Below are 22,774 nucleotides of genomic sequence, written 5' to 3' on the forward strand. Positions count from 1 at the left end.
CAGTGCGTCACCGGTCTTTACAGGAGCTTCCACGGCCAGGGGGGTCGCAGAGCCTCAGCACTTGGAGCCGGATGAGTTTCTTTTCTTCGCGGTGCGAGCTACGGCTCGGGGGGCAGTTGCTTGTGGTGCTTGGACCAGATGGACAGGTCTTTGCGGTGCTCGCAGTAGCCCCGGTGTCAGATGTCGCGGTGCTCAGAGAAGGGGCACAAGGTCCTCAGGGGTCAGCGTCACAGGATCGCTTCCAGCAGCTTTTTCTCTTCTGGGGGAAAGGTAGCGCCCACTGTTCCTGGGGCGCAGTTCAGGGGGCAAGTTCACAAGCAAGCCCTTGGAGATTGTTTGAAAGCACAAGTTGATGCAAAGTCTTTTCCTTTAGTCTTTTCCTCTCCTTCTTGCAGCAAGGCACCCACCACAGGCCAGTCTCACAGGTCAGAGACAGTAGTCCTCCATGCAGCTTTCCCAGGTCCTTCTCTTCAGGCAGAGTTTCTTCTTGGCGCAAACAGGATCTGAATTCTTAGGAGCAGGGCTCCTTCTTTTATAGCACAATTCTTTTGTTCTTTGTCGCCAGGGGGCCTGGGCCTGGCTCAGTCCAGTTTTGGAGCACTTTGTTGTGGTGACTCTGCTCTTTCCTTTCAGCAGCAGGGCAGAGACATCAGCCGCTCCACAGGGGGCGGAGCCGGCATTGTAGAGGCAGAGCACAGGTCTATTCAGAGTCAAAGGTGTACTCCTCCCACCCATCCTGGTGTAATCTCTCTACCCACCACCTGGCAGCCAGCCTGTCTCCTGGAATTCCCCAGCCCTGCTCCTTACTGTTACTAGGCAGAACACACACACACAGCAGAGGCGGACTGAAATGGCCAGGCCAGTAAATACTAACTTTCTAAAAGTAGTATTTACAAACGCAGGATATTAAAATAAACTTTACTAAAATAAGTATTTTATTATTCTGAGTTCAGGCATACTAAACTTGACTTTCTACCATGCTCTCTGAGTCCCCTGGGATTACAGCGTGTTGTAATTCCAGCAGCCCATTCTGGCCTATGAAGAGCAGTTAGCCTTCAATAGTGAAAAACGAAAATGGCTGTAATTCACTATTAGGACATGCCACACACATCAGGGCATGTCCTACCTTATGCCTACAATGCACCCTGACCTTGGGCCTACCAGAGGGGTGGCTAATATGTAGTTAAGTGAAGGTTTGGGGACTGGCAAGTAGGTGCACTTGCGCAATCAGCGCGACAGTACCAGACCGCGCGCAGGTTCTGCAGTGGCAGACCCTAGACACATTTTACTAGGACGCTTCTGTGGGTGGCACAACCAGTGCTGCAAGCCCACCAGCAGCATTTGTATTTACAAGCCCTGGCACTCCTGATGCACTTTACTAGGGGCTGATAGTAAACCAAATAAGCCAAACATGGAAACCAATCAATTTCAACATTTTACCATAGGGAGAGCATATGCACCTTAGCACTGATCAGCAGTGGTAAGGTGCCCAGAGTCATAAAACAGCCAACAACAGGTCAGAAAAAATACAGGAGGAAGGCAAAAAGTTTAGGGATGACCCTGCAAAAAGGGCCAAGTCCAACACTCCTCTTTCCTGGTTCCACAGTTTACAGAGATAAATAGCTAATACATTAGTAACAATTCTGAGCACTTAAAATGAAGTCTTTGTTGAAAGGCATATTCCTGTGGGTAGCAGACAGACCTGTTGGGACAATAGAGCTCCTGTATACAACCCGAAGAGCTGAAGGAAGGTAGAATGAATGAATACTTCTAAATTGAATTCAAGTGCCCAGGAATTCGAAATCTGGGATTTGACCGGCCTAGTAGTGTCTTTAATATATTTAATGAAATAAATTGGTGAGGTCATTCAAAATGCATGTACATTAATATCTGTGTGACAGTCTTGCACATATGATTACTTCTCCAGCATGAACTGTGATAGACATTATCCATCTGTTCTATTTGCTTGCTATCTATATAATTAATAAATGATTGTTTTCTCGTCTAGCACTGAAGGCTCAGACAGCTCTGAATCCAATGGCCTCCCAGCACATCTGTTGGACCTGACATCTAAGGTAAGATGGCTGTCACCATTATGAATAGATCGGAGGTTCCACAATAGAATTATTATGTATATTTCAAGGTGCAAATCAATGCTATTCAAAAGCCACTGGCTTCGGTATTTAATATTCATACCCTGAAGCCCATTTTTAATATCATGCTCAATCATAACAGCCCACTATGAGAAACTTGGCTGGCAGAATTGAAGCTAGAGCAGGACTAGGCTAAGATAAGAGGGGTATTCTTTAAGAAATTCTTCCTGATACTAACAGCATTTCAATTTGGGAATGATGCAGTGTTTGGAAAAAAGTTACCACCCCACAGAGTTGAATTAGTTGTGAAAATAATCAGAACTGAAGAAACTCCATTGATCTAATGCATACTGAGTTCCCTCTCTTTCAACAAAGCATAGGCCTCCTGCCTTAAAGACAGTCGCCACTGTTAAAACAAATGTATTGAAAGACGTTTAAAAATAAGTTGTGTAAAGTATTCTACATATCTCTGCAATTGTGAGGAACAAATTAAAAAGTATATGAATCTGAAGAGTACACTAGTGCTAGAGAACCAGTGTTACAAATAAGTCATTTTATGTTCTTCAGCATTGGTTATTTTATGTACTCACATGCTTGAATCATTCCCCATCATTAAGATTTCTGTCGGGTAAATTCAGACTCACCCAATTACAATCTACCCAATACTTGATTTTATCAAATGCATTAAAGACTCTCAGCAGAACCGCATTAGGCAGATTTTCTTTCATGTAGTCAAAGATCCTATCTTGGAATAGTTTTAGCAATCACCCCACTGTCTACTAGAAGCAAGTGTAGTGGTTGAATGTACTAACAAACAATAGAGAAAATGTGTACCTCAGCGTAACTCGTACTGTCATCAACTCCTCACCACTCTGAAGCCCTAAAATAACACTGGATTTCCGGCATCTTACTAGCTACTTCTGGCATCCCAATGAGACTCCTAACCATATTCACCACTGTGGTGTGGTCTGGGCTATCAGTCGCTGATAAGTTTAAAAGCATAATGCAGGATCACCCTAATTTATAGTGAAGCTAAACATAGTCTCTTGGAGGACAGCCAGGAGCCATCATTCATAAGTCAAAGAGAAAGTAGATTGACTAGGTCATTCCAGACGAAGAGTAGAACCAGTACATGTCCCAGGGTCCTGCTCGAATAACCTTTACCTTCAGGTGTATGATCAAGAGTGATTAATCAACAGCGTCAAAGGCACTGACCAGTTTGAAAGAATCACAGTAGAGATACCTTAGCAATTGGAGATCAGCTGCTGATCATCTGACAAAGACCAGAACTGACTCAGTGCCCAAAAAGGTGTTCAAACCCCACCTGATAAGATTATAGATGTAGAGCTAATCTCAGTGAGCACATTAATATCTCACCTTCCACCCAGAAGCAACTGTATTTGTCATGTACCTTTACAATTATTTGTTTACATCCTGTAAAAATAACTGTTTCCTAAAGTCCCAGCTATCTTTTGTATCTTTTCTATTCCTTGAATATTGACTGCATATGTGTTAATTGTTTTTTCTATCAACGCATGAATCAAACACATCTGAGCTTTTTGTAAATGTGCCATTAAAAGAATGAGATCTGGATGACAAATGTTACTTCCATTAGTTTCCACCTTTGCAGATGTAGCCTTTTTATATTTTACAAAGTTCCAAATGTAGTCCTGTGTGATATTCTTTCCATCCTCTCTTTAATCTAATACACAGGCAGAATATCTTTCAGTGGTGTTCTTTTTCCACTTTGCTTCCTCCATATGTATGTATATACCACAGTTATAATTACACCTGCTTGCTTCTTTCGGTAGTCATGTTAATACATCAGTTAAGAGTTTATAGCCAGAGAACCTTCTGCCAATATGAAATTAATACTAGATAATTCTTTTGTGGACTGCTCACAGTGGATATCCTTCTGCTGAGTCTCTCAGCTGTGTAATGTCACCTAAGAATGCATGTTGTACTTTATTTGTTGCTTATGCTTCAATGGACAAAATGTTTTACTATGAATGGCAAATGAATGCACATGCATTCTTGAAAAGACAAGGTCCTGCCACTGATCCATATAAACACCCATCTCTGAGTAAGGACAATCCCCCGTCCTATGAAGATGTACCGGTTTGTGTACCCCTTCGGAATAAAAGGGTCTAAAATCATTTCATAGGAACTAAATCTTGTAGTCCATGTCTCATCTGTGGTGAATTCAAGATAGCGCCCTTTATTTTTTGCACAAGAAGTCCGAGAACATGACAAATTACACCATTTGGGCACCAACGTAAGATACCCATTTGAAGTGCCATTTATGTTGGAAATAATTGACTCTTTTAAGGCTTTTCTACAGACTTGTTTTTACCCGCTTTCCAACCTATCATACATCTATTTCATCTTTCTATCATTGTTAAGCAGAGGTTCCTGACTTTCAGTTCATTTCACTGCCAGTTCTTTTTTCCGTTCATTAAACGTTTGCAGTATGGTGCTAGATCGACACATAAAAATTAAATAATAAAATGGTACTTTTTAGTGTCACCTCTTACTAATAAGAAACCTTTTCAGAGGAACAAATTCAATCATGGCATTCCCTATAAAATGAGATTCAGAGCTGGAGAAAAAAAGTTACTCTTCTGGAAAAATTGCGCTGTACCATGGATATGTCCTTTGAATTCACAAGTATCCTATCAGATCTCCTTTTCTAGGCAGATGTTTATTTTTATCAGAGCGAGAGGGGCAGTGTGTGTAAAGGCGAGGTGATGCAAGTTCTCGCTACATGGCTAGTCATAACTGTCTGAGTTTTACTGTTTTGGGTTTTTGTTTGGACCTTTGAATGTCTAAGAATGTTATACTAAAGTATAGTATAGAACAAACATGTTATTTAATAAACATTTTTCAGTGATTATTTTATATTTTGCCAAACTAAACTTTGATTACTCTCTGCAGTGCTCTCATGGCCGTTGAACAAGTTCTTTATCCAGAGGAGCCCAGGGCCCATGTTAATGTGTGATGTCTTGTATTATACTTGGTTTGTGATTCAATTGGTTAGATAACCCTTATTTTTCCTTTCCTTAGCGAAAGTCCAGAAAGAAGCGTCTCAAAACAAAGAAAGAAAGAAACTCCTGCTTTGCACATCTTGAAATAGCCAATGAAGAGTTTACTGAAGAAATGCAGGTAACATTTGTATAGACGGATATGTATCGAGAACAACCACCCCCCTCCATTAGTCCTGTAATCTTGAGATTTAAGAACTGGTTATAACTGATTATTGTCAGTATGGCTTTCGTGTCTCACTCGCTTCTGTATCTGGACACATTTAAAACTGTAAGGGAATGCATGAAGGCCTGCGAAAATGTTATGCTTCTACAATTGACTGTTAACCATGATCCAGGTGAGTTCTACAAGTGATTTTTGAAGAACAAGTACTCAGATCTAGTGACATATGAAAATTAGTTGTAAAATACTCTTTTGTGTTTTAGTATATTCTCTCAGAGTACTTCTGTAGCGTGATGTGTTGCACAGTTGCAGCACAGTGCACATTCTAAATATGAAAGGCAGATATTGTCTCCATCTTTTAGAGAGACTTATTCTCACTAGATCATGATCCTGAACATAAAATAATGCATCATACAGAGGCCTGAGTAAAAAGACCAAACCCATTAGAGGAAAAAGAGCTCTAAGGGTCTGAAGAGGTAATGTTTAGTTAAGTATCAATAAAGTATTTAAAATGCAGTGCCCCAGGTCCAGTCCAAAATAAAATAGACCACTACAAAAATAAGAATTGGATTACTTCCAGTAAGTTTTTGTAACCTCAAAATACGCAATCTGAGGAGACACTGTGAAATGCAACACAGTTTATTCCAGTGGTAGCTGACATTTCTATCACTTACTGCACAGGGTTATCAGTGAGGCTAAGTGTGTGACTTCTCATCCAGATAATGTCAGAGAAGGATTGCATATAGCAGAAAACAGGAATATAAATGCACAGTGAAAACAGTGGCATCCGCTTAGGCATGCGCAACAAATAAAATGTGATGTCTCCAATGGAATACAGCGAGTAGAAACTTGGTAAATGGCAGTAGTTATGAGATTACTTCATTACTGAAGATTCATCTAATCTTTAGTGTACACTATATGTTAGGAAGATTTCATCAATTCTGAAGGTATGCACTTAATTCCACTGAATGTAACAGAAAAACATGTGCTCATTTTAAAGAAGGTAAGATATCCATTATGCTTAATGCCTTAAATGTTTTTCCACTGAGTGATTAATCATATACACTAGAAATCTGAAGGGATAAGCTTGTAAATAGCATAGATTATTAGGGAATTTATAAACCAAGATTCTTTTCTTCGGTTGTGGAAATCGAACATAATTGCTGTTATCCACAAGGTAACTTTCCTCCGCAGTATTGACACTCCTTCTGGCCAAACGATTCTCCCCGGCCCATACCACCGGGTCAGCCTGTTAAAAACTTAGGGATTTGGTTTGAGAGAAAGCTGAGCTTTGGCCCTCAAATCAACAAGCTCACTGGAATGTGCTTTGGTATTTTGAAAGCACTAAAAAGGTTTCTGCCTTTATTCCCTCTTTCCGCAAGGGAAACGGTCACTCGCGCACTCATTACCTATGCCAATGCATTGTATACTGGTCTGCCCGGCTATTTACTGGACAAACATCAGGTAGTTCAAAGTGCTGCGGCCAGGACTCTTCGTAACCTCCCTAAGAGGATCAGCATCAGGCAGCACCTTCGTAACCTGCACTAGTTACCGGTGAAAGTACGGGTGAAATTTAAGTCCCTCGTAATGGCACATGCTGCCCCTCATGGGCTCAGCCTGGTGTACCCAGTGCTTAATTTGTAACAAAATAAGTACCGGTGCTCAAACTTTTTCTTAGGCGGCAGTCACAACTTCTAGTGAATTCACCCAGCTACATTCCTGGCACCACCCAATTATCATGCCCACCACCTATGTGGACAACGCGAAAGCCGCCAAAATCAAAAATAAATTACTGCTTGAGAATCATGACATGGATTATAACAGTCCACTTATTGCACAACAACCGCATTCATTCAAACAAAATGTATCTGAATGAGGGAAATGATCATATCTACCAAAAATTACAATGCCTGAGCAGAAACCCAGTGCCTGAAATATGATTTGAATTCTTGTGTTCTGTCGACTTCACTATGCATCGAATCCATATGGTAATCTCTATGAAGCGCCTACATGCACTGAAGTTCTACAGTGAGCGCTATGGAGAGCGGGATCCATTTATGTATAAACATTGCGATTGGGGTGGTACGAGGATGAAGATAAAACAATACCTCCGAGTTCAACTAACTTTTTCTGGGTAGAATCGACTGAGTGTGAAAGGGTGCAATGTTTTACGGAGGTGCTGGCAGGATGGGCACCATTATTTTGCTCCCACGATGCACATTTTGTCTGCTATCTTGCGCTCAATAGAAGTACTACATCTACACACATTGCAGTGATGATGAATTTAGTTAATTTCCTTATCTTTGTGTTTGGTAAAGCGCCACTTGCCAGCAAGGCTGCTTCCGAGCACTGAAGTGCCCTGGCACAAGTTACAGTCACAGCACTGAAGTGCCCTGGCAAAGATTACTGTCACAATACAGTTACACCATATACACAAGGTGGACCTGGTGCAATACCACCTAGTAGGCATACGCTTTGTGGTGCCCGAAGTTTAAATTCTTCAGATGCATTTAATTGTGAGGGTAGTCCAGTGTGCCTAGCAGTACTTTCAGCGCGCTGGACTAGGAACATGAATCGGCTTTGGAGAAGTGCGCTTGCCTACTAGCCCCAAACTAGTAATATTAAGTACTGGGCCAGTGCAATGCCCACAGCACGCGGGTGCTGGTATGATGCAGCAGTAGGCATTCTTAACATAGTGGTGCAGTGATCCACGAGTTCAGTGTGTCAGGCACGTGAGTCGCCCAGCGCCCCCCACAGACTTTAATGCCAATGTGCACAGGCCGGGTAATAAACGAGGCTGTTAAAGTTTTCAGCTCAGTTCTAATCCAGCTTCCTAACGTGCCTTTATCATTTGACCATAACCATTTTTTTTCATCTCCCGGCATCAGTTTGCCTCAAGTGCTAAAGGAGTGCTTAGAAACCCCTTAATGACCAAAATGAAGCACAGCATAAAAGAAAACCCTAACAACCTCCAAACCGGAGCTCTAAACTTTTGTACGAGATGAGGGCAAAAGACAGACCTAAACGGAGCTCTGTCTGAGGCAGCGCAAAACCCAATCTTTGACAAGGAGGGAGGCAGTGCGCCTTTAGCAAACTTTCCGTTGATTTAGTGGCCTAGGACATTTTCCGGAGTTCGACCACAGTGTCACACAGACTGACAATTCAATCCTCTTCTGTGCTCTTTGAGACTGCAGAACGCAGAACTCGCGCTGACGCCTGTGCCCAGTACAGGCAACACTCGAAGGGTCTCTATCTGAGTCAACAAAGGCACACAGTCCTGAAAAGTAAAACTGATGCACAATACACATGCATCATGCCAGAATCAGACATGGCAAGGCTGTGAAAACATATCGGGCAGCCATCCAGGCAGGCATATTTATTTTGAAAAGTTATTGAGAATTTTGATCGCGGGAGAAAAGATTTATAGTCCCGGCCCTCTGAAATAGGTTCCGGTGCTAAGCACCGGAAAGCACGGGCACAAATTAAGCACTGGGTGTACCTAAGGAAGCTATTTCAGTTCTATGCTCCTACTAGGCAGCTTCGCTCTTCCACTGTGCTGATGGCCTGCACTTTCAGGTTCTGCCTAAAAAGGGTAGGTGGCAGCTCTCTTGCGTACACAGCTGCTGTGGCCTGGAACCAACTCCCTCTTGTCTTACGCTGCCTTCAAGATCCTAAAAATTTAGGAAGAGCATTAAGTCTTTCCTCTTTAATTAAGCTGTCTTCTCTTTTTTCTCTCTCTCTTCACACTGGGCTCGCACCGGGACACTATTTGACTAGCTGTGCGCTTTATAAAATTCTATACCATAACAGAGGGTTGAACACAAGAGATACAAAATGATCATTGGCCCGTTCCCTCTAAATGCAGTTTGATTTCTCCCCCTTACTCTCCCATATTGAAAGAGTGACCTTGCCGAGACATGGTGCAGGAAAGAAATGGGCCCCAGGTAAGAGTGATGGACTGTTAAAGTCGGGGTTCTGTTCCTTGTGACTGGGTGTGGGACCCAGTATGGATATGTCAGGACCAGCTGCTTTCCCTGATCACAGGCATTTATTAGGTTATCTTTTAATGCAGGTTGGTTAAAGCTCTCAGATCAGTGTCCAGGGTATTTGACCCCCAACCTTTATAAACTTGCCTTTGTGGATTAGTTTCAGAGATAAGTTACTACTAGTAACTTTACTACTAGTAGTAAAGTTACTAGTAGTAAAGTTACTGTTAGTAAAATTACTAGTAGTAAAGTTACTAGTAGTAACACATCCTTGTGAATGCCAAAAAGTAGTAAACTTAGACTTAAGTTTAAGTTAACTACTTAAGTCTTAGTTTACTACTTTTTGGTATTCACAAAAGTTATTTACTAGTAACATTTCTACTAGTAGAGTTACTAATATAACACAGTTACTACTAGTAAAATTACTATTAGTAAAGTTACTTGTAGTAACTCACCTTTGTTCACACCAAAAAGCATTAAATTTAGACATATGCCTAAGTTTACATTTGTGAATCAGGCCCATTAAAAGGTGTGATTCAGTGTGTAGTCCTGGGGTATGCCTTATGAGAGATAACCTGAAGATGAGTGATAGGGGGCATGTGAATAGATTGGGTTCTCTTCGACAAAAAGGACTGTAGCCATTCTCAAGCATGAAGGCAAATCATCGATTTGTATAAGCACTGAAATAGTTTTGTTTGATACACTGCGTTGAATACCGCAGATATATCAGGGTGAATCAGGACAGCTGATCCTTCCTGATCCAAGATTAAATTGATGTCACTCAGACGACTATTTCAGTAATGTGAGACACCCTATTGCACATTTAGGAGGGATCCATACTGTAGGAAAGTGCCCCTTTTTGCATGGTTGCCCCCACTTTTTGCCAAACGATTGATGTACTTTGACTGAGTGTTCCCTGGGTTCCTGCCAACCAGGTACCCAGGGCCTATGTTCTTTTCCCAAATTGTACTGTTCAAAACCCAATTGGCAACTCTGGTCACATGTCAGTGTCTTGTAAAACACACACACACACACACACCCCACCCCACCCCACCCCCACATCACTGTGTGCCATGCCTACCACCCACTGCCCTGGCATAGATAAGCCACCCCTCTAGCTGGGTGCACCATACCAGTGGCGGGGGTACAAGTGCATGAGCCCTGTATCCCTACAGTGTCTATGCCAATTCTTAGACAATGTACGTACAGTAATATCATTAAGAGTATATCGTACTGGGAGTTTGTCATTACGAACTCCACAGCATCATAATGGCTTTACTGAAAACTGGGAAGTTTGGTATCAAACTTCTCAGCACATTAAACCCACACTGAGACCAGTATGGGATTTACTGAAAAAATGCACTCAGAGGACATCTTAGAGATGCCCCCTGAAAAAATGACCCAAGTCTAGTGTCCTGGCTGAGTGGCTGCTCACCAGCTGCCACCACAAGACATGTTTCTGGACCCCTGGGTCGAGAGCCTTCCGCTCTCGGGGTCCTGAAACAATGCATATCCTGGGACGAGGTGCCAAGCCTCCTCCCCCAGATGGGCAGGGTCCACGAAGGGAAAGCTTCAAAGGCTTGCCGCCTTTGTGAGCTACCCCAGCCATTTGCTGCTCCCAGCAACTGGCCCCCACTGGGTCTGAACCCCACTTTGGGCGCTAGAATCGGCGGGAATACCAGGTTAGGAGGAGAGGTGTGCTCACCTTTGCCAAACCCATCCCTCAGGTGGGAATTAATACAGGGTGTAGCCTGTAGGAAGCTGGGTTTCTGTTGCAGTAACCCCCCCCGCCCCTACACTTTTTGTCAGATTACTGATGCACTTTGACTTGATGTGCCCAGGGTCCCTGCCAATCAGGTTCCCAGGGCCTGTGTTCTTTCCCAAAACTGTACCTTTGTACCCCTAATTGGCACCTCTGTGGCCACATGTAAATCCCTTGAGGTTTCAAATTTCTAAAGCATGTTCAGTGACCATATTTTTAAGGCAACTCTAAAATCGGCTGTTGGTAATACCACTTGACATACTTGCATCATACTTTGTATTGGTCTCCAAGGGTTGCATCCATACAATACATATGACTGATGAACAACTTCCCATGTGGCTAGATCGGAAAATCTTTGTTACCTGCATACTGCAAATAAATACTACAGATAGCTGTATGTATTGTATGGGTCATAAAGACATTTTGTTGGGTGTGTGATGGAGTCTGTCTTTTGTGGCTTTTACCTCTTGAAATGTAATTTCTTGTGGAATGAACCACGGTGAGAGAATTGAGTCCTTCTGTGCTGGAGCTTGCATTATATGGATAGTGCAATATATATCTTCAAGAGCAGTATGTAGGTTTGTTAGTTACATTTGGAAGCAACACATTTAATATAATCAGAACAGCTGACCTACCTGTGCAGGGTTTCCACTAGGAGTGAGTTTACCTGACCTTCCTGTTTCAGGTGATGTTATTGCATCTCCGGTCTCACCAGGAGCCTTCCCATGCATGTGACAGGATGTGCCCTTAGGCACAGTGAATAAAGAGACTAAGATCTCTATAAATGGGTTTTGTGATGCTCACTGTGAGCATCAGTAGACACTGAACGGTGTCTAAAGATAAAATTCATATTCTTGTAACTTTCAGCCTCATTATTTATAAAAAGTTCTTTGGATGGATTTGCCAATGGGTTCAGTATTTATGAGCTCAGGAATCAATGTGATCCTGATGTAATTTGCCTGAAACAGATTTCCTAAGCATCAGCCCTCTGTTCTTTCTCCACAGGAGAACAGGAGAACACCAAGCAAGAAACCCATAACCCACAAGGCACTCCATGACCTGGGAACCAAGAATGTAAGGAACAAATAAAATGCCAGCTTGTGCAGAACATTCCTTTTTCTGGTCTGGTTTATAACTAGTAAATGTTGTCCAGAAATTGTGTACCTCGAAATGATCAGGCCACGTTTACATTGTACAATGAAGCTACAGATTTACATTCTAAGCCAACAGGATCATGTGGAACTCATGATGAAAGTGTAATAATGACAAACAATGAGTTTGGTTTGTTGGTTGCCATTTCTATCAAGATTTCACTTTTAGTGAATCTCATTTCATTCAGAATTTAAATCATATTCCAGTGTATGTTAGGTGACTATTTCCATAATTAATACTTTCCTTTTTGGAGAACAGATGTTTCAAAAAGCACTTAGCCATTGACCTACCAATATGTATTCTAATCACTAAATACAATAGTTCATAGTAGGATAAAATATTATTCAGCAGTCTGCTTTGCTATTGCTTTGCTTGCTCTGAATGATCAAGTTGTAAGAGGAAACTTAATTGCAGTAGACTTCACGTATACAATGAACGAATGTCCTTCTTTCCCACCCTATAGTCACCCAGTGTTATCCCAGCTTTTATGTATGACCGATAATTTATGGTATTTTTAATTCAGTCCTCGGAGTACCACCTCACTCAATCCCCATCTCCGCTATGCAACTCCCTAACTACAATTATTTATTAAAAAAGCCCACAAATTCAGTGCAGGCATTAATATTGCCAATGGGCACTCGCTGACACCTCTCACTGCTACACAACAGAGCAATGACAGTAAGTTAATTTCACAACAGTGATCCCTGATGACATTCCTCTCCCCACTCCCAAGTATTTTAGACCTGTAAAAAAACAATGTTCTCATACCCTGTTGCCATTGTGGCCTCACACACAAATCTGCTAGCCAGTGGATCAGCAGATGATCCACCCTTCGTGTATCTTAGATTCAAGGTCTTTTTGCACACTTCTTTTGAGAAAGCTGAGCACCTGCTTACTCTCACTGTCTGGGTTTCGGGTTTTATCACCTGGACGTTTCTTTCTGTTGCTTGTGTGAGGAAATTGGGAAATTTGGCGAGGAGTTAGCATTATATGATCACATGCGTTGCTGGGATGAAGCTTTGTCTCTCTCTGTTTTGCAAATTACAATTTTTGCATGATTAACATGTTTTAGACTTTAACTAGGCTTGGAGATACTGTTTTCTTTCACAGAACCTGTTGCCTCAGGCCAGGAACTTCCTACTTTAAGGCTGAGGTGGGGGAGGAGCTGGACCAAACTCTACAGACCGACCCCAGAGGTGGAGCACGGCCCAACACCCAACCTGCAGATTAAAATGCTTATATTTCATGCTTATATTTTTGGTGTTTTGCTTGTTCATCTGGGTAGGAAACAACATGTTTAGGCTTGATGAGTGGGTAGAAGAAGGAGGAGTTCCTGGAGTAAAGACACTGTGTGTGTTTCATGATCTTTCTTCAGAGCAAAAGAGAACAAAGAGGAGGACATACTGGATGTTCTACGTTTTCCCATGCTAGCAAGACATACCAGGGGCATGCTTGCTGCCACACCTAAACACAGGTCAGTGCCGGTGGTGCCCCCAGCAGGAGGGGCACAAGGACATAATGCACAAGCAGGTGAAGCGAAGCAGGTTACTATCTCTCAGGTGCTAGAGGATGGCGAACGGTACTCACAACAAGACACTACCTCCTCCAAATAGCACTCCTGTTCCAGACTCTGTGTTTGTGCAGCTCCTTTAAAAGGTCACGCATACTGAGATCACAGTCCTATTAATGCCAGGGATAGTCTTGAGGTGCACAGTGGGACGCGTAGTCAAAGATCTATACTGAAATAATCATGATTGCAGACATTCCTCACCCTCTAATGAGGCCGATGACGAGAAACCTGGCAACCCTGGTGCCCTCTTTACTCGGTAAGTTTACTCTAGCCCCAGACGAAGAGTAACTGTTCATGTTCCCTAGCCCCCTCTGATTTAATATTAATAAATAGTTCTCCAACATATCACAGAAACCTGCTATGTAATGAATTACAAATGTATTTTGAAGAGTGTAAGCCAAATTGTGCAGATTTGAATCAGCTATTGCGATTTGTGGTGCTCAGCAATGAGAGAGATCGATTGATAGAGAAGAGTGGGTATTCCTTACAAGCTCCTGCAGATAATCATGCTTTAGTTGCGCCAGAAAAGGTTGGCAAATGTTGTAATGTCATGTAGTTCCTAAAAATATATTGGATCTGCTGGTTTAGACAACATAAGCTAAGGAATTGGTGTACAGGCTGATTCCAGACACCCTCAAAGGATATGTTAGTCTTTACACCAGCTAGCTCACAGTGCCACCATAAACCCCCTAACCTTATCAAGGAGAGGAGTTTCTTGCTACTACCGAACATGACAACCCTTGATCCTTCAGGGGACGTGGAAACAGTACAGTACTTTTCGTTCAGTCTGTCATACTCACTTAGTATCAGAGAGATACACAGAATAAACGATGGGGACGTTTTCAATAAGCATTTATTGAACCAGCGTCATTCAAGTATAAAACATGTTTGTTGCGACAACCATTAGACAGAAACAGATGTATAAGATTACAAGCACTAACAGAGTAAATAAAGGGTAGAATTCTACCATGGTGCTAAAACAGTGAATATATGCAGGCATATAGATACATGATTGTAATCGAGTGTACTCCTATGCAAACCCTACCTAAGTGTACCTAGCATATATGTGGGTGTAAAGCCAAGAATCTCCCAGGAAAGATCCAAACCCATTACCTGGAGAGAGTGAAGGACCCTGTCCTGGTCTTGAGTTGGACTCCCTGAGAGGGATGTCAGACCACTGCATGCTGGAGCTTCTGTGTGCAGGGACCTCAGCGTCTTGTGTCTGCGTGGAAGCTTCTCCTCTGCCTATCTAGTGTTGGTATGGTTCTTTTATACCATAAAGATAGCCACGGGTTCCTTATACAATCGATGTGTTGTGAGTACGATTATGTAAATGAGTCTAAATCAATACCTGCAGATATGCAAAGTAGTTATTTTGCCCTAGTGTTAAATGGTAGCGGCAGTTTCAGTCGATAACCTTTCAAGTATTTGCCCGGCGGTAATCGCCTCTCATACCACTCGATAATTTACCAATAAAAGAGGCAGGCGCCGGAGACTGGAAGGCAGGAAACAAAGTTTTATTCCGTCGGAGCAGAACACATCAGATCAGACAGCAAGGTATCGTCACGAGGTGCTCTAACTGCATCTCTGAGACCTGGTCTCTTATACACTGGTTTATTGCTTTATTATACATAGTACATTCTTGAGATTCCCTTGATGTGCGGGGAAATATCCCCTGAAGCCCCGGCTCAGATCCGATCCCACACATGGTTACAGTAGAGGTTCCCACCCTACCCGCAGTGGGAGATGGCTATCGCGCAGCAGGGAATTCCGCTAATTCCCGGGGGTGTGTGCAACCGGCCGGGTCTCAGGGGGTAGGGGCTTTGATCTACTGTAATCCCTTTGATGTGGGGTGTTTCCCTTACAGTAGGGGCAATAAACTGCATCCGCAGGGCTAGGTGATGGCCTGGGACTAGTTCAGACAATGGGGCGCAGAGGAAGGGGGTTATCAAAGGAGAGGCATGACCATGTATGGGTTGTCGGTCGGAAGTGGTTCCGTAGCAGGGTCGCGCAGAAGGAGAGGGTTTATGGCCTGTATGAGAGAGCGGGGGTGGCCAGCGCGCGGGGGATGCTTGCAGCGCCAGGGGAAAGCGCTGGCGGTCGAGAGTGAGCGGGGAGAGAGTGGGGTGCCTAAAATGGCGGCCGTGCATTCGCTGTGCGTGGCGCTGGGGAGAGGCAAGATGGCGCAGATAATGTTCAGTTTGCACGCTAAATTTCCACAGTCCTCCCTTTTAACATGTCTCGCCAGCTTGCCTAGTTTGGATCTATCCCCATAATACCCCGTACCTCCACCTCATTCAGAGCTTTCATCCGCTCAGTTTCAAAGTCCAAAGTCTTAGGGCAGATGCAGTTCATAAAAAGCGAACATAAAGGTGGCAGACACTGAATCCCCAAGCAACATCCGCATAGTATCATGATTGGTATGAGGATAAATGAAAACAGCCTCCATCCCCAACCTTTAATAGCGTCCCAAAACCAACTCCCCAGTGACCATTCCTCTTGTTCTTGATGGACCTCTGTGGACAGTCTGTGGAGGTGTTCAATTGCTTTGTAGACTGAGGGTGAGTTATCCGGTACGTAGGTACAACAGCTGGACCCAATGATGCGGCATGCTCCTCCGCGGTCAGCCAGAACCACATCTAGAACAAGGAGGTTCTGGAGAGCCACCAGGCGGACGGCCTGAAGCTCAGCGGTGTTGTTGGCGAGGGCGCCAGCTGTAATGTTCATTGCTGTTTCGACTGCCTGGGTTAAGTGGCGGATGGCACGGCTGTTTGCCATCGGACCCCAGAGCGGAACAAGACCCTTTACTGCGTCCATGAACTGTGCTCTGGTGGAGTCGGTTTGTACAATGTCTTTGGCACGTTTCTGTCGGTGATGGTTTGCTGGAGCCACATACGTCGGAGGAAGGACAAAGGCGATGTAGCAGGTGCCTCCCCAACCTTTCGGGAGCCAGGTGTAGGCCTTAGTACCACACACGAAGTACATATTCGGGGAGGCAACAAAGGAAGGTGGGTCAACTGAGTCCAATGTTCGGGTGATGAGGCAGGAGCTGTGGCCCACCAGCTGTGCCCCCAGGCCTTCGAGGCATACAGATCCAGTGATGTTGATGACGGACAGGGCCACTGTTAGGGTGGCGGCCGTCCGTTTTCGGAGGTAAGAGAAGGTGGGTCTGGCTGGATTGTTGAACACTTGCATTTCAACTCGTTCTTTGGCAGGGATGTCCATGTGAAAGGAAGTGTTCGATCTCAGAGGGCAGAAGAGGGCGGAAGTTCTACCAGTTTTGTTCAGCCAGAACCCATGGTAGAAGTGTGACATGGTTCTGCCGGAAGTGGCATTGTCCTTGTAGCTCTCCTGCAGGAGGATCAGCCAGGCGAGGCAGGAACCATGGACAGAAAAAGGTGAAGGGATGAAAGGGATTGAGTGCCCAGTGGCATGTGGTAGCAATCCACAGATCCAGCAGTTAGTGGCGTTGGTGGCAAGATTGTGTTGGTGGAGTAACTGCACAAAAGAGTTATTCCAGAACTCCTTACGCCTTTCTCGGAGTTGGGGTGAAAGTGAGATCAGATGGTGTTCTTTCGTGGTGGTAGGTTGAACGGTAGTCAGCAATGTCTTATGAGCGGGTGTGCTCTCCTCCATGATCCAGAAGGTAACCACGAGGAGAAGGCAAAAGAGAAGGGAAATGAAAAGTGCTATTGTCTTAAAGCTGTACATTCGGTCAGTCTTTGGGTTTTTGAAGTGGATCTTCGGACGTCCGGTTGCTTCCATCATCTTCATGTCGGGCGCTTCCATCACCTTCAAGAGACTCGGTAGCGGGCAGAACCACAGACTTTGTTTTAGTTTCTCTCCTGGTGGCCTTTGAGGTGACTAGGCTACCGTTCTGAGATTTCCACTTAGCCTGTGGTCTGCTTAGCCGAAGTTCTCTCCTTTCGTCGCAAGTTATACCCTTCTTTGGATGGCACAGTGGGATCGGGATATTCAATCAACTCAAGTGTCTCTGTATCCGGGCAGCGGCTCAGGGATGGTCGGTCTTTGTCCAGTAGTTCCTCTTGGGCGGTGATGTTGTCCGTGGTTGTCAGGGTCGGTGATACCTTCTTGCAGTGGTGTGCATGCAGCCAATTGCGTTTCCCCTCCACTCGAAGAGCTGTTCGGGTGGTGATCAGGACTTGCAGGGGGCCCGTCCACCGGGGCTCCAGACTCTTGGTGCGCTGGAAGTTACGCACTAAGACGAAGTCACCGGGTTGGATGTCGTGTCCCGGGCCCCTGGAAACATCGGGAATGGCGTGCAGCACCTGCTGATGGATGATAGACAACGTTTTAGTTAGATTGTACAGATAATCAGACATGAGGACGTCCGGGAAGTCGTGGATGGATGTCGGCTTTGGTGCAGTCCAAAGGTTCATGGGCCGCCCGAAGACGACCTCGTAGGGGGTTAAGTGGTGCTTGGTGGGGGTGGAACGCATTGATAGCAATGCTAGTGGGAGAGCGTCTGGCCATCTTAGCCCTGTGGTGGCGACTATTTTTGCTATCTTAAGCTTCAATGTGGCATTGTGTCGCTCAACCAGGCCTGCAGATTGGGGATGGAAGACCGCATGGAACTTCTGTTTTATACCCAACCCTTTTAAGATGAGTTGGATAACTTCGGCTACGAAGTGGGGGCCATTGTCGCTCCACAAAATTCGACAAAGGCCGTATCGGGGGAAGAATTCCTTCAGTAGTACTTTTGCAGTAGTCATAGCGGTGTTGTCATGGGTCGGGTAGGCTTCCACCCACTTGCTGAAGGCACACACAATGACAAGCACATACTTTAAACCTTGGCACCTTTCTAGCTGGACGTAGTCCATTTGTAGGACTTCAAAGGGGTGATTGGGGACCCCAAACCCTCCCCGGGGTACAGCAGTTCCTTTCCCAGGGTTGTGTTGGAGGCATACTAGGCATTGTTGGACCAGACGTTTGGCTGAGTCTGGTATTCTGTCGTTGTGCCAGACTTTGGAGATGAGTTCGATCATGGGGACAGACCCTATGTGTGCGGGGGAGTGTGCCATGGTCAGCATGGGGATCAAGTATGAGTCGGGTAGCAACCATTTGTTCGAGTCTTTAGTTCGCCAACAACCGTCATCGTCCTTCAATCCTACCCGGGCCCATTCAGTTAATTCGTGTGGTGTGCTGGCTAGTTGGATATCCCTAATCGTTTCCCTAGCATCCTTCCATTTCTCAGTTTGTGACCTGGTCACGTACATGCGGGTCGTGGACCTATTCTCGGCTGTGGTTCGGGCAGTAATGTCAGCTAGTGCATTTCCCTGACCTATAATGTCTGTCACCTTCTTGTGTGCCTGGCATTTTATCACAGCTATCCGTGTGGGGAGGAGGACTGCTTCGGTCAGGGCAGAGACTAGATCTCCATGCAGGATGGGTGTGCCATGAGAAGTCAAGAATCCCCTCTCTTTCCATAAGAGCCCGAAGTGGTGAACTACCCCAAAGGCATACTGACTGTCTGTGTAAATGTTTGCGGTTGTCCCTGCTGCCAGGATGCAGGCTCGTGTGAGGGCAATTAGTTCAGCCGCCTGTGCGGATCGCTGTGTGATGCGGGCTGTCTCAACAACTGTTCGAGCTGTGGTGACTGCATAGGCAGCTGAGGTGGTGCCATCAGGGAGCTTGATGCATGAGCCATCCACCCACAGTTCTCCGTCAGGGTCCGGGAAGGCAGTATCCCGGAGGTCAACCCTACTCTTGGTTTGTTCGTCGGTGAGGGTCACGCAGTCATGTATAGGGGATGCATTGGGGTCAGCGTCAGGGAGAGGTAGTAGAGTAGCTGGATTCAGAGTGGTGCATCGTTTCAATGTGATATGGGGTGCAAGCAGAGTCAGTTCATACCCAGTCAGTCGTGCGCTAGTCAGGTGTTGAGTCTTGGTTTGGTTCAGGAGGGTATCAACAGCATGGGGTACCAATACTGTGAGGGGGTTCGAGAGCACGATCCCCTCACTTTGTCGGATAGAGACAGCAGCGGCGGCTACTGCTCGAAGGCAGGCGGGCAAGGCTCTGGCTACGGGGTCGAGAGTGGCAGAGAAGTAGGCACAAGGGCGTTGCTTAGGGCCTATGGACTGGGTTAGGACAGACAACGCACATCCCTCCCTTTCGTGGGTGTAGAGGGAGAAAGGTTTAGTGTAGTCTGGGGTTCCTAGGACTGGGGCCGAGCAGAGGGCGTCTCGTAATTCTTTGAAGGAGGATTGGCATTCGGGTGTCCAGGGGAGGGGGAAGGGGACATCCTTAGCCAGCAGGGAAAGCAGAGGCTTTATGGTGAGACTGAAGTTTGGCAACCACTGTCGACAAAAGGAGGTGAGGCCCACTAGGGATCGTACTTGCTTCTGAGTTTTGGGAACAGGGGTTTCTAGGATGGTTTGAATTCGGTCAGGGGTAAGTTTCCTCCCGTCTTTGGATAGTAGGTGGCCTAGATAAGTTACCTGGGGCTGGCAGAATTGCAATTTCTTTCTGGAGACCTTGTGACCGTTCTCCGCAAGGAAGCGGAGGAGGTGAATGGTGGCTGTGACGGCAAGAGGAGTGGTGTCGGCCGCCAAAAGAATGTCATCGACGTACTGTATCAACACCACTCCATCGGGTAGTTGGACTGCATCCAGTTGCCTCTTGAGGGCTTGGCTGTAAATACTGGGACTCTCAGTGTAGCCTTGGGGTGCCCTGCAGAATCTGTACGAACGGGCTTTTAAAGTGAAGCCGAACAGGTAGCGGCTGTCTGGGTGGATGGGGATGGAAAAGAATGCGTTCTTGAGGTCAATAACAGTAAAGATGGTGGCAGTGGATGGAATCAGGGTGAGGATGGTGGTGATGTCTGAGACTACGGGGTACTGGGGTATGACTACTTTGTTAACCTCTCGCAAGTCAACAATGAAACGGTAGGCTTTCTCATCCCCCTCGCCTTGCTTCTTTACAATGGGTAGGATAGGGCTGTTGCAAACATTACTCACTACTTCTTCTACCACTCCTGCCTCGACCAGGGACTCGATGATTTCCACCAATGCCTTCTCGCCTTCGGGTGATATCCGATACTGTGGAAGCTTTGGGAGCACTGCGTCCGGTCGGACGGTTATGTGTACCGGGTCGATCACCATGCGCCCTACATCTGAGTCGGTTTTAGCCCATAGATGTGAAGGTAATGTGTCGAGTAGGGACATATCAGCATCGGTTATAGACAGCATACGCCGTGTGTGACAGGGTCTGGACAGATCTGGGTTATCGTGTAGGATGACTCGAACTCCGTCTGGGGAGCATCTGATTGTGGCTCGAAAATGCTTTAGCAAATCAAGTCCCATAATAGCATCGGGGGTGTTGGAGGAGTGCAGAAAGGTCGTGTCAGTGGTGTTATCTTCTAAGTCAAAGGAGATTGGTGCTGATAAGGGGTTAGTGGAGGGCGTTCCGTCAAAGCCTATTGAGGTTACGTGTGAGCCAGACAAGGGTGCCCTAGGAATCAGTCGTTTAGATAACGCACTACGTGTCGCCCCAGTATCTACCAGGAATGGAGATTTTGTGCCCAAGACCTTAGCGGTGACGTAAGGACCTTGCTGGTCAACACGGAGTTCGACTGGATCCCTCCCTTGCCCCTGGCGGTCCTATGCGAAGTCATGAGTGCTCTCATAGTCGGACTGCTGACACTGGTTTTGGCGGGGGCGATCAAAGGTGTTTGGTCTGCCTGGCCTGTCGTTGATGGTGTTGTTCGTGTGCCCTCGTCCCTGTCCTCTATTTCTGGGGTCATATGCTGGGTCTCTGGGGTCCCTATTCTTGTTCATTTCCAGAAGGACCGGGCACTGGGATTTCCAGTGTCCGAACCCTCTACAGAACGCACATTGATTTCCATCTAAGTCTCTCCGTCCGTTGTAGGGTGTAGGTGTATGGTCTCTAGGGGGTAGCTTTCTAGGGGCGGTTGGTTGGTAATTCTCTTTTGGGGGTTCCCTTCCTATGGTCACCCCTTGCAACTGTGCTATCATCACCCTCTCCTTTAATTCCTTTTTCTTCTTCTCTGACGCCCTATCGTTCTCGTTCTTCTGGTTTTCGTAGTATTGGGCCATCTGGAGAATCGCTGCGGGTTTGGAGGCTGCCCAACTGCTCTCGCTGGTCTGTAGCTTCTGGGAAACTTCTTGAGACAGACCCTTTACATAATTCTGGACAAAGAGGTGGTGTCCGGTTGCGGTGGTCATGTCTTGGCCACTGTAATCGGAAAACACAGTCTCGAATCGGGAGAAGTATTCAGACACATCCTCCTGGGGTTTCTGGCGGCAAGCCGTCACTATCGACCAGTCTACCTTTCTTTCTGGGATTAGAGTCTTCAGCTTTTGTACAATCTTGTCTGGGAGCTCTAAGATGGCTTTCGGGGGTTTCTGTCCTGGTTCTCGCTGTTTATCTATGGTATCGAGTTGTATCCAGGTATATCCGAACGGCTCAGCGTGGTCAACTTTCCGGATTTGTTTCCACACATCAGCCGGCAGGCATAGCCCAAAGAACAAGTCGATATCTGCTAACGTCATTATCGTTGAGCCTAAGGCTGTACCCAATTCAGTGTAGAAGGCAGTCGGGTTCTTTCTCAAGTCGGGTAGAGTCTTTCTAAAGGTCAAAATATCTTGCCGGTCCCACGGCTGGTAGACCCAGTTATATACAACCCTTCCCTTCGCATCTTGGTGGTTGATGTCGTCGTGTGTTCCCTGACCCCGTGGGGGAACCCAGTAGGGGGCAGCTTCTTTAATGGGCATCATGGCATCGGCCCTTCCTCCCTGGGGCTTAGTTGCTATGGGGGTTTCTGTTTTGGTGGTCTGTCCATGTTCTTTAAGGTGTCGGTAGACCTCGAGTGTACGAGTGAAGAGGTTCGTTACATCGCCCTCTCCTTCTTCCCCAATGTCTACCTTCCTATATAGGGCCGCTAAGCCTTCGGGACCTTTATCGTGGTATCTGTCCTCATATGCATTCAGGGCGTGATAACAGAGCCGTACGACGAAGTGTCGTCTGC

At 45.7% G+C, this 22,774-nt stretch overlaps 1 protein-coding gene across 3 annotated transcripts in view; it reads left to right on the forward strand.

Annotated features, from left to right (window-relative positions):
* The window catches only part of AGBL3 (AGBL carboxypeptidase 3), a 616,174-nt gene that overhangs the window by 424,416 nt on the left and 168,984 nt on the right, over positions 1–22,774 (forward strand). For all 3 annotated transcript variants that reach the window (XM_085651966.1, XM_085651965.1, XM_085651967.1), the window contains exons 12-14: positions 2,009–2,075; positions 5,157–5,255; positions 12,051–12,119. In XM_085651966.1, coding sequence (XP_085508092.1) covers positions 2,009–2,075; positions 5,157–5,255; positions 12,051–12,119 — 235 coding nt within the window. The remainder of the gene's footprint in view (positions 1–2,008; positions 2,076–5,156; positions 5,256–12,050; positions 12,120–22,774) is intronic.

This window comes from Triturus cristatus, chromosome 4_1, assembly GCF_964204655.1.
Source record: "Triturus cristatus chromosome 4_1, aTriCri1.1, whole genome shotgun sequence".
Lineage (NCBI taxonomy): Eukaryota > Metazoa > Chordata > Amphibia > Caudata > Salamandridae > Triturus > Triturus cristatus.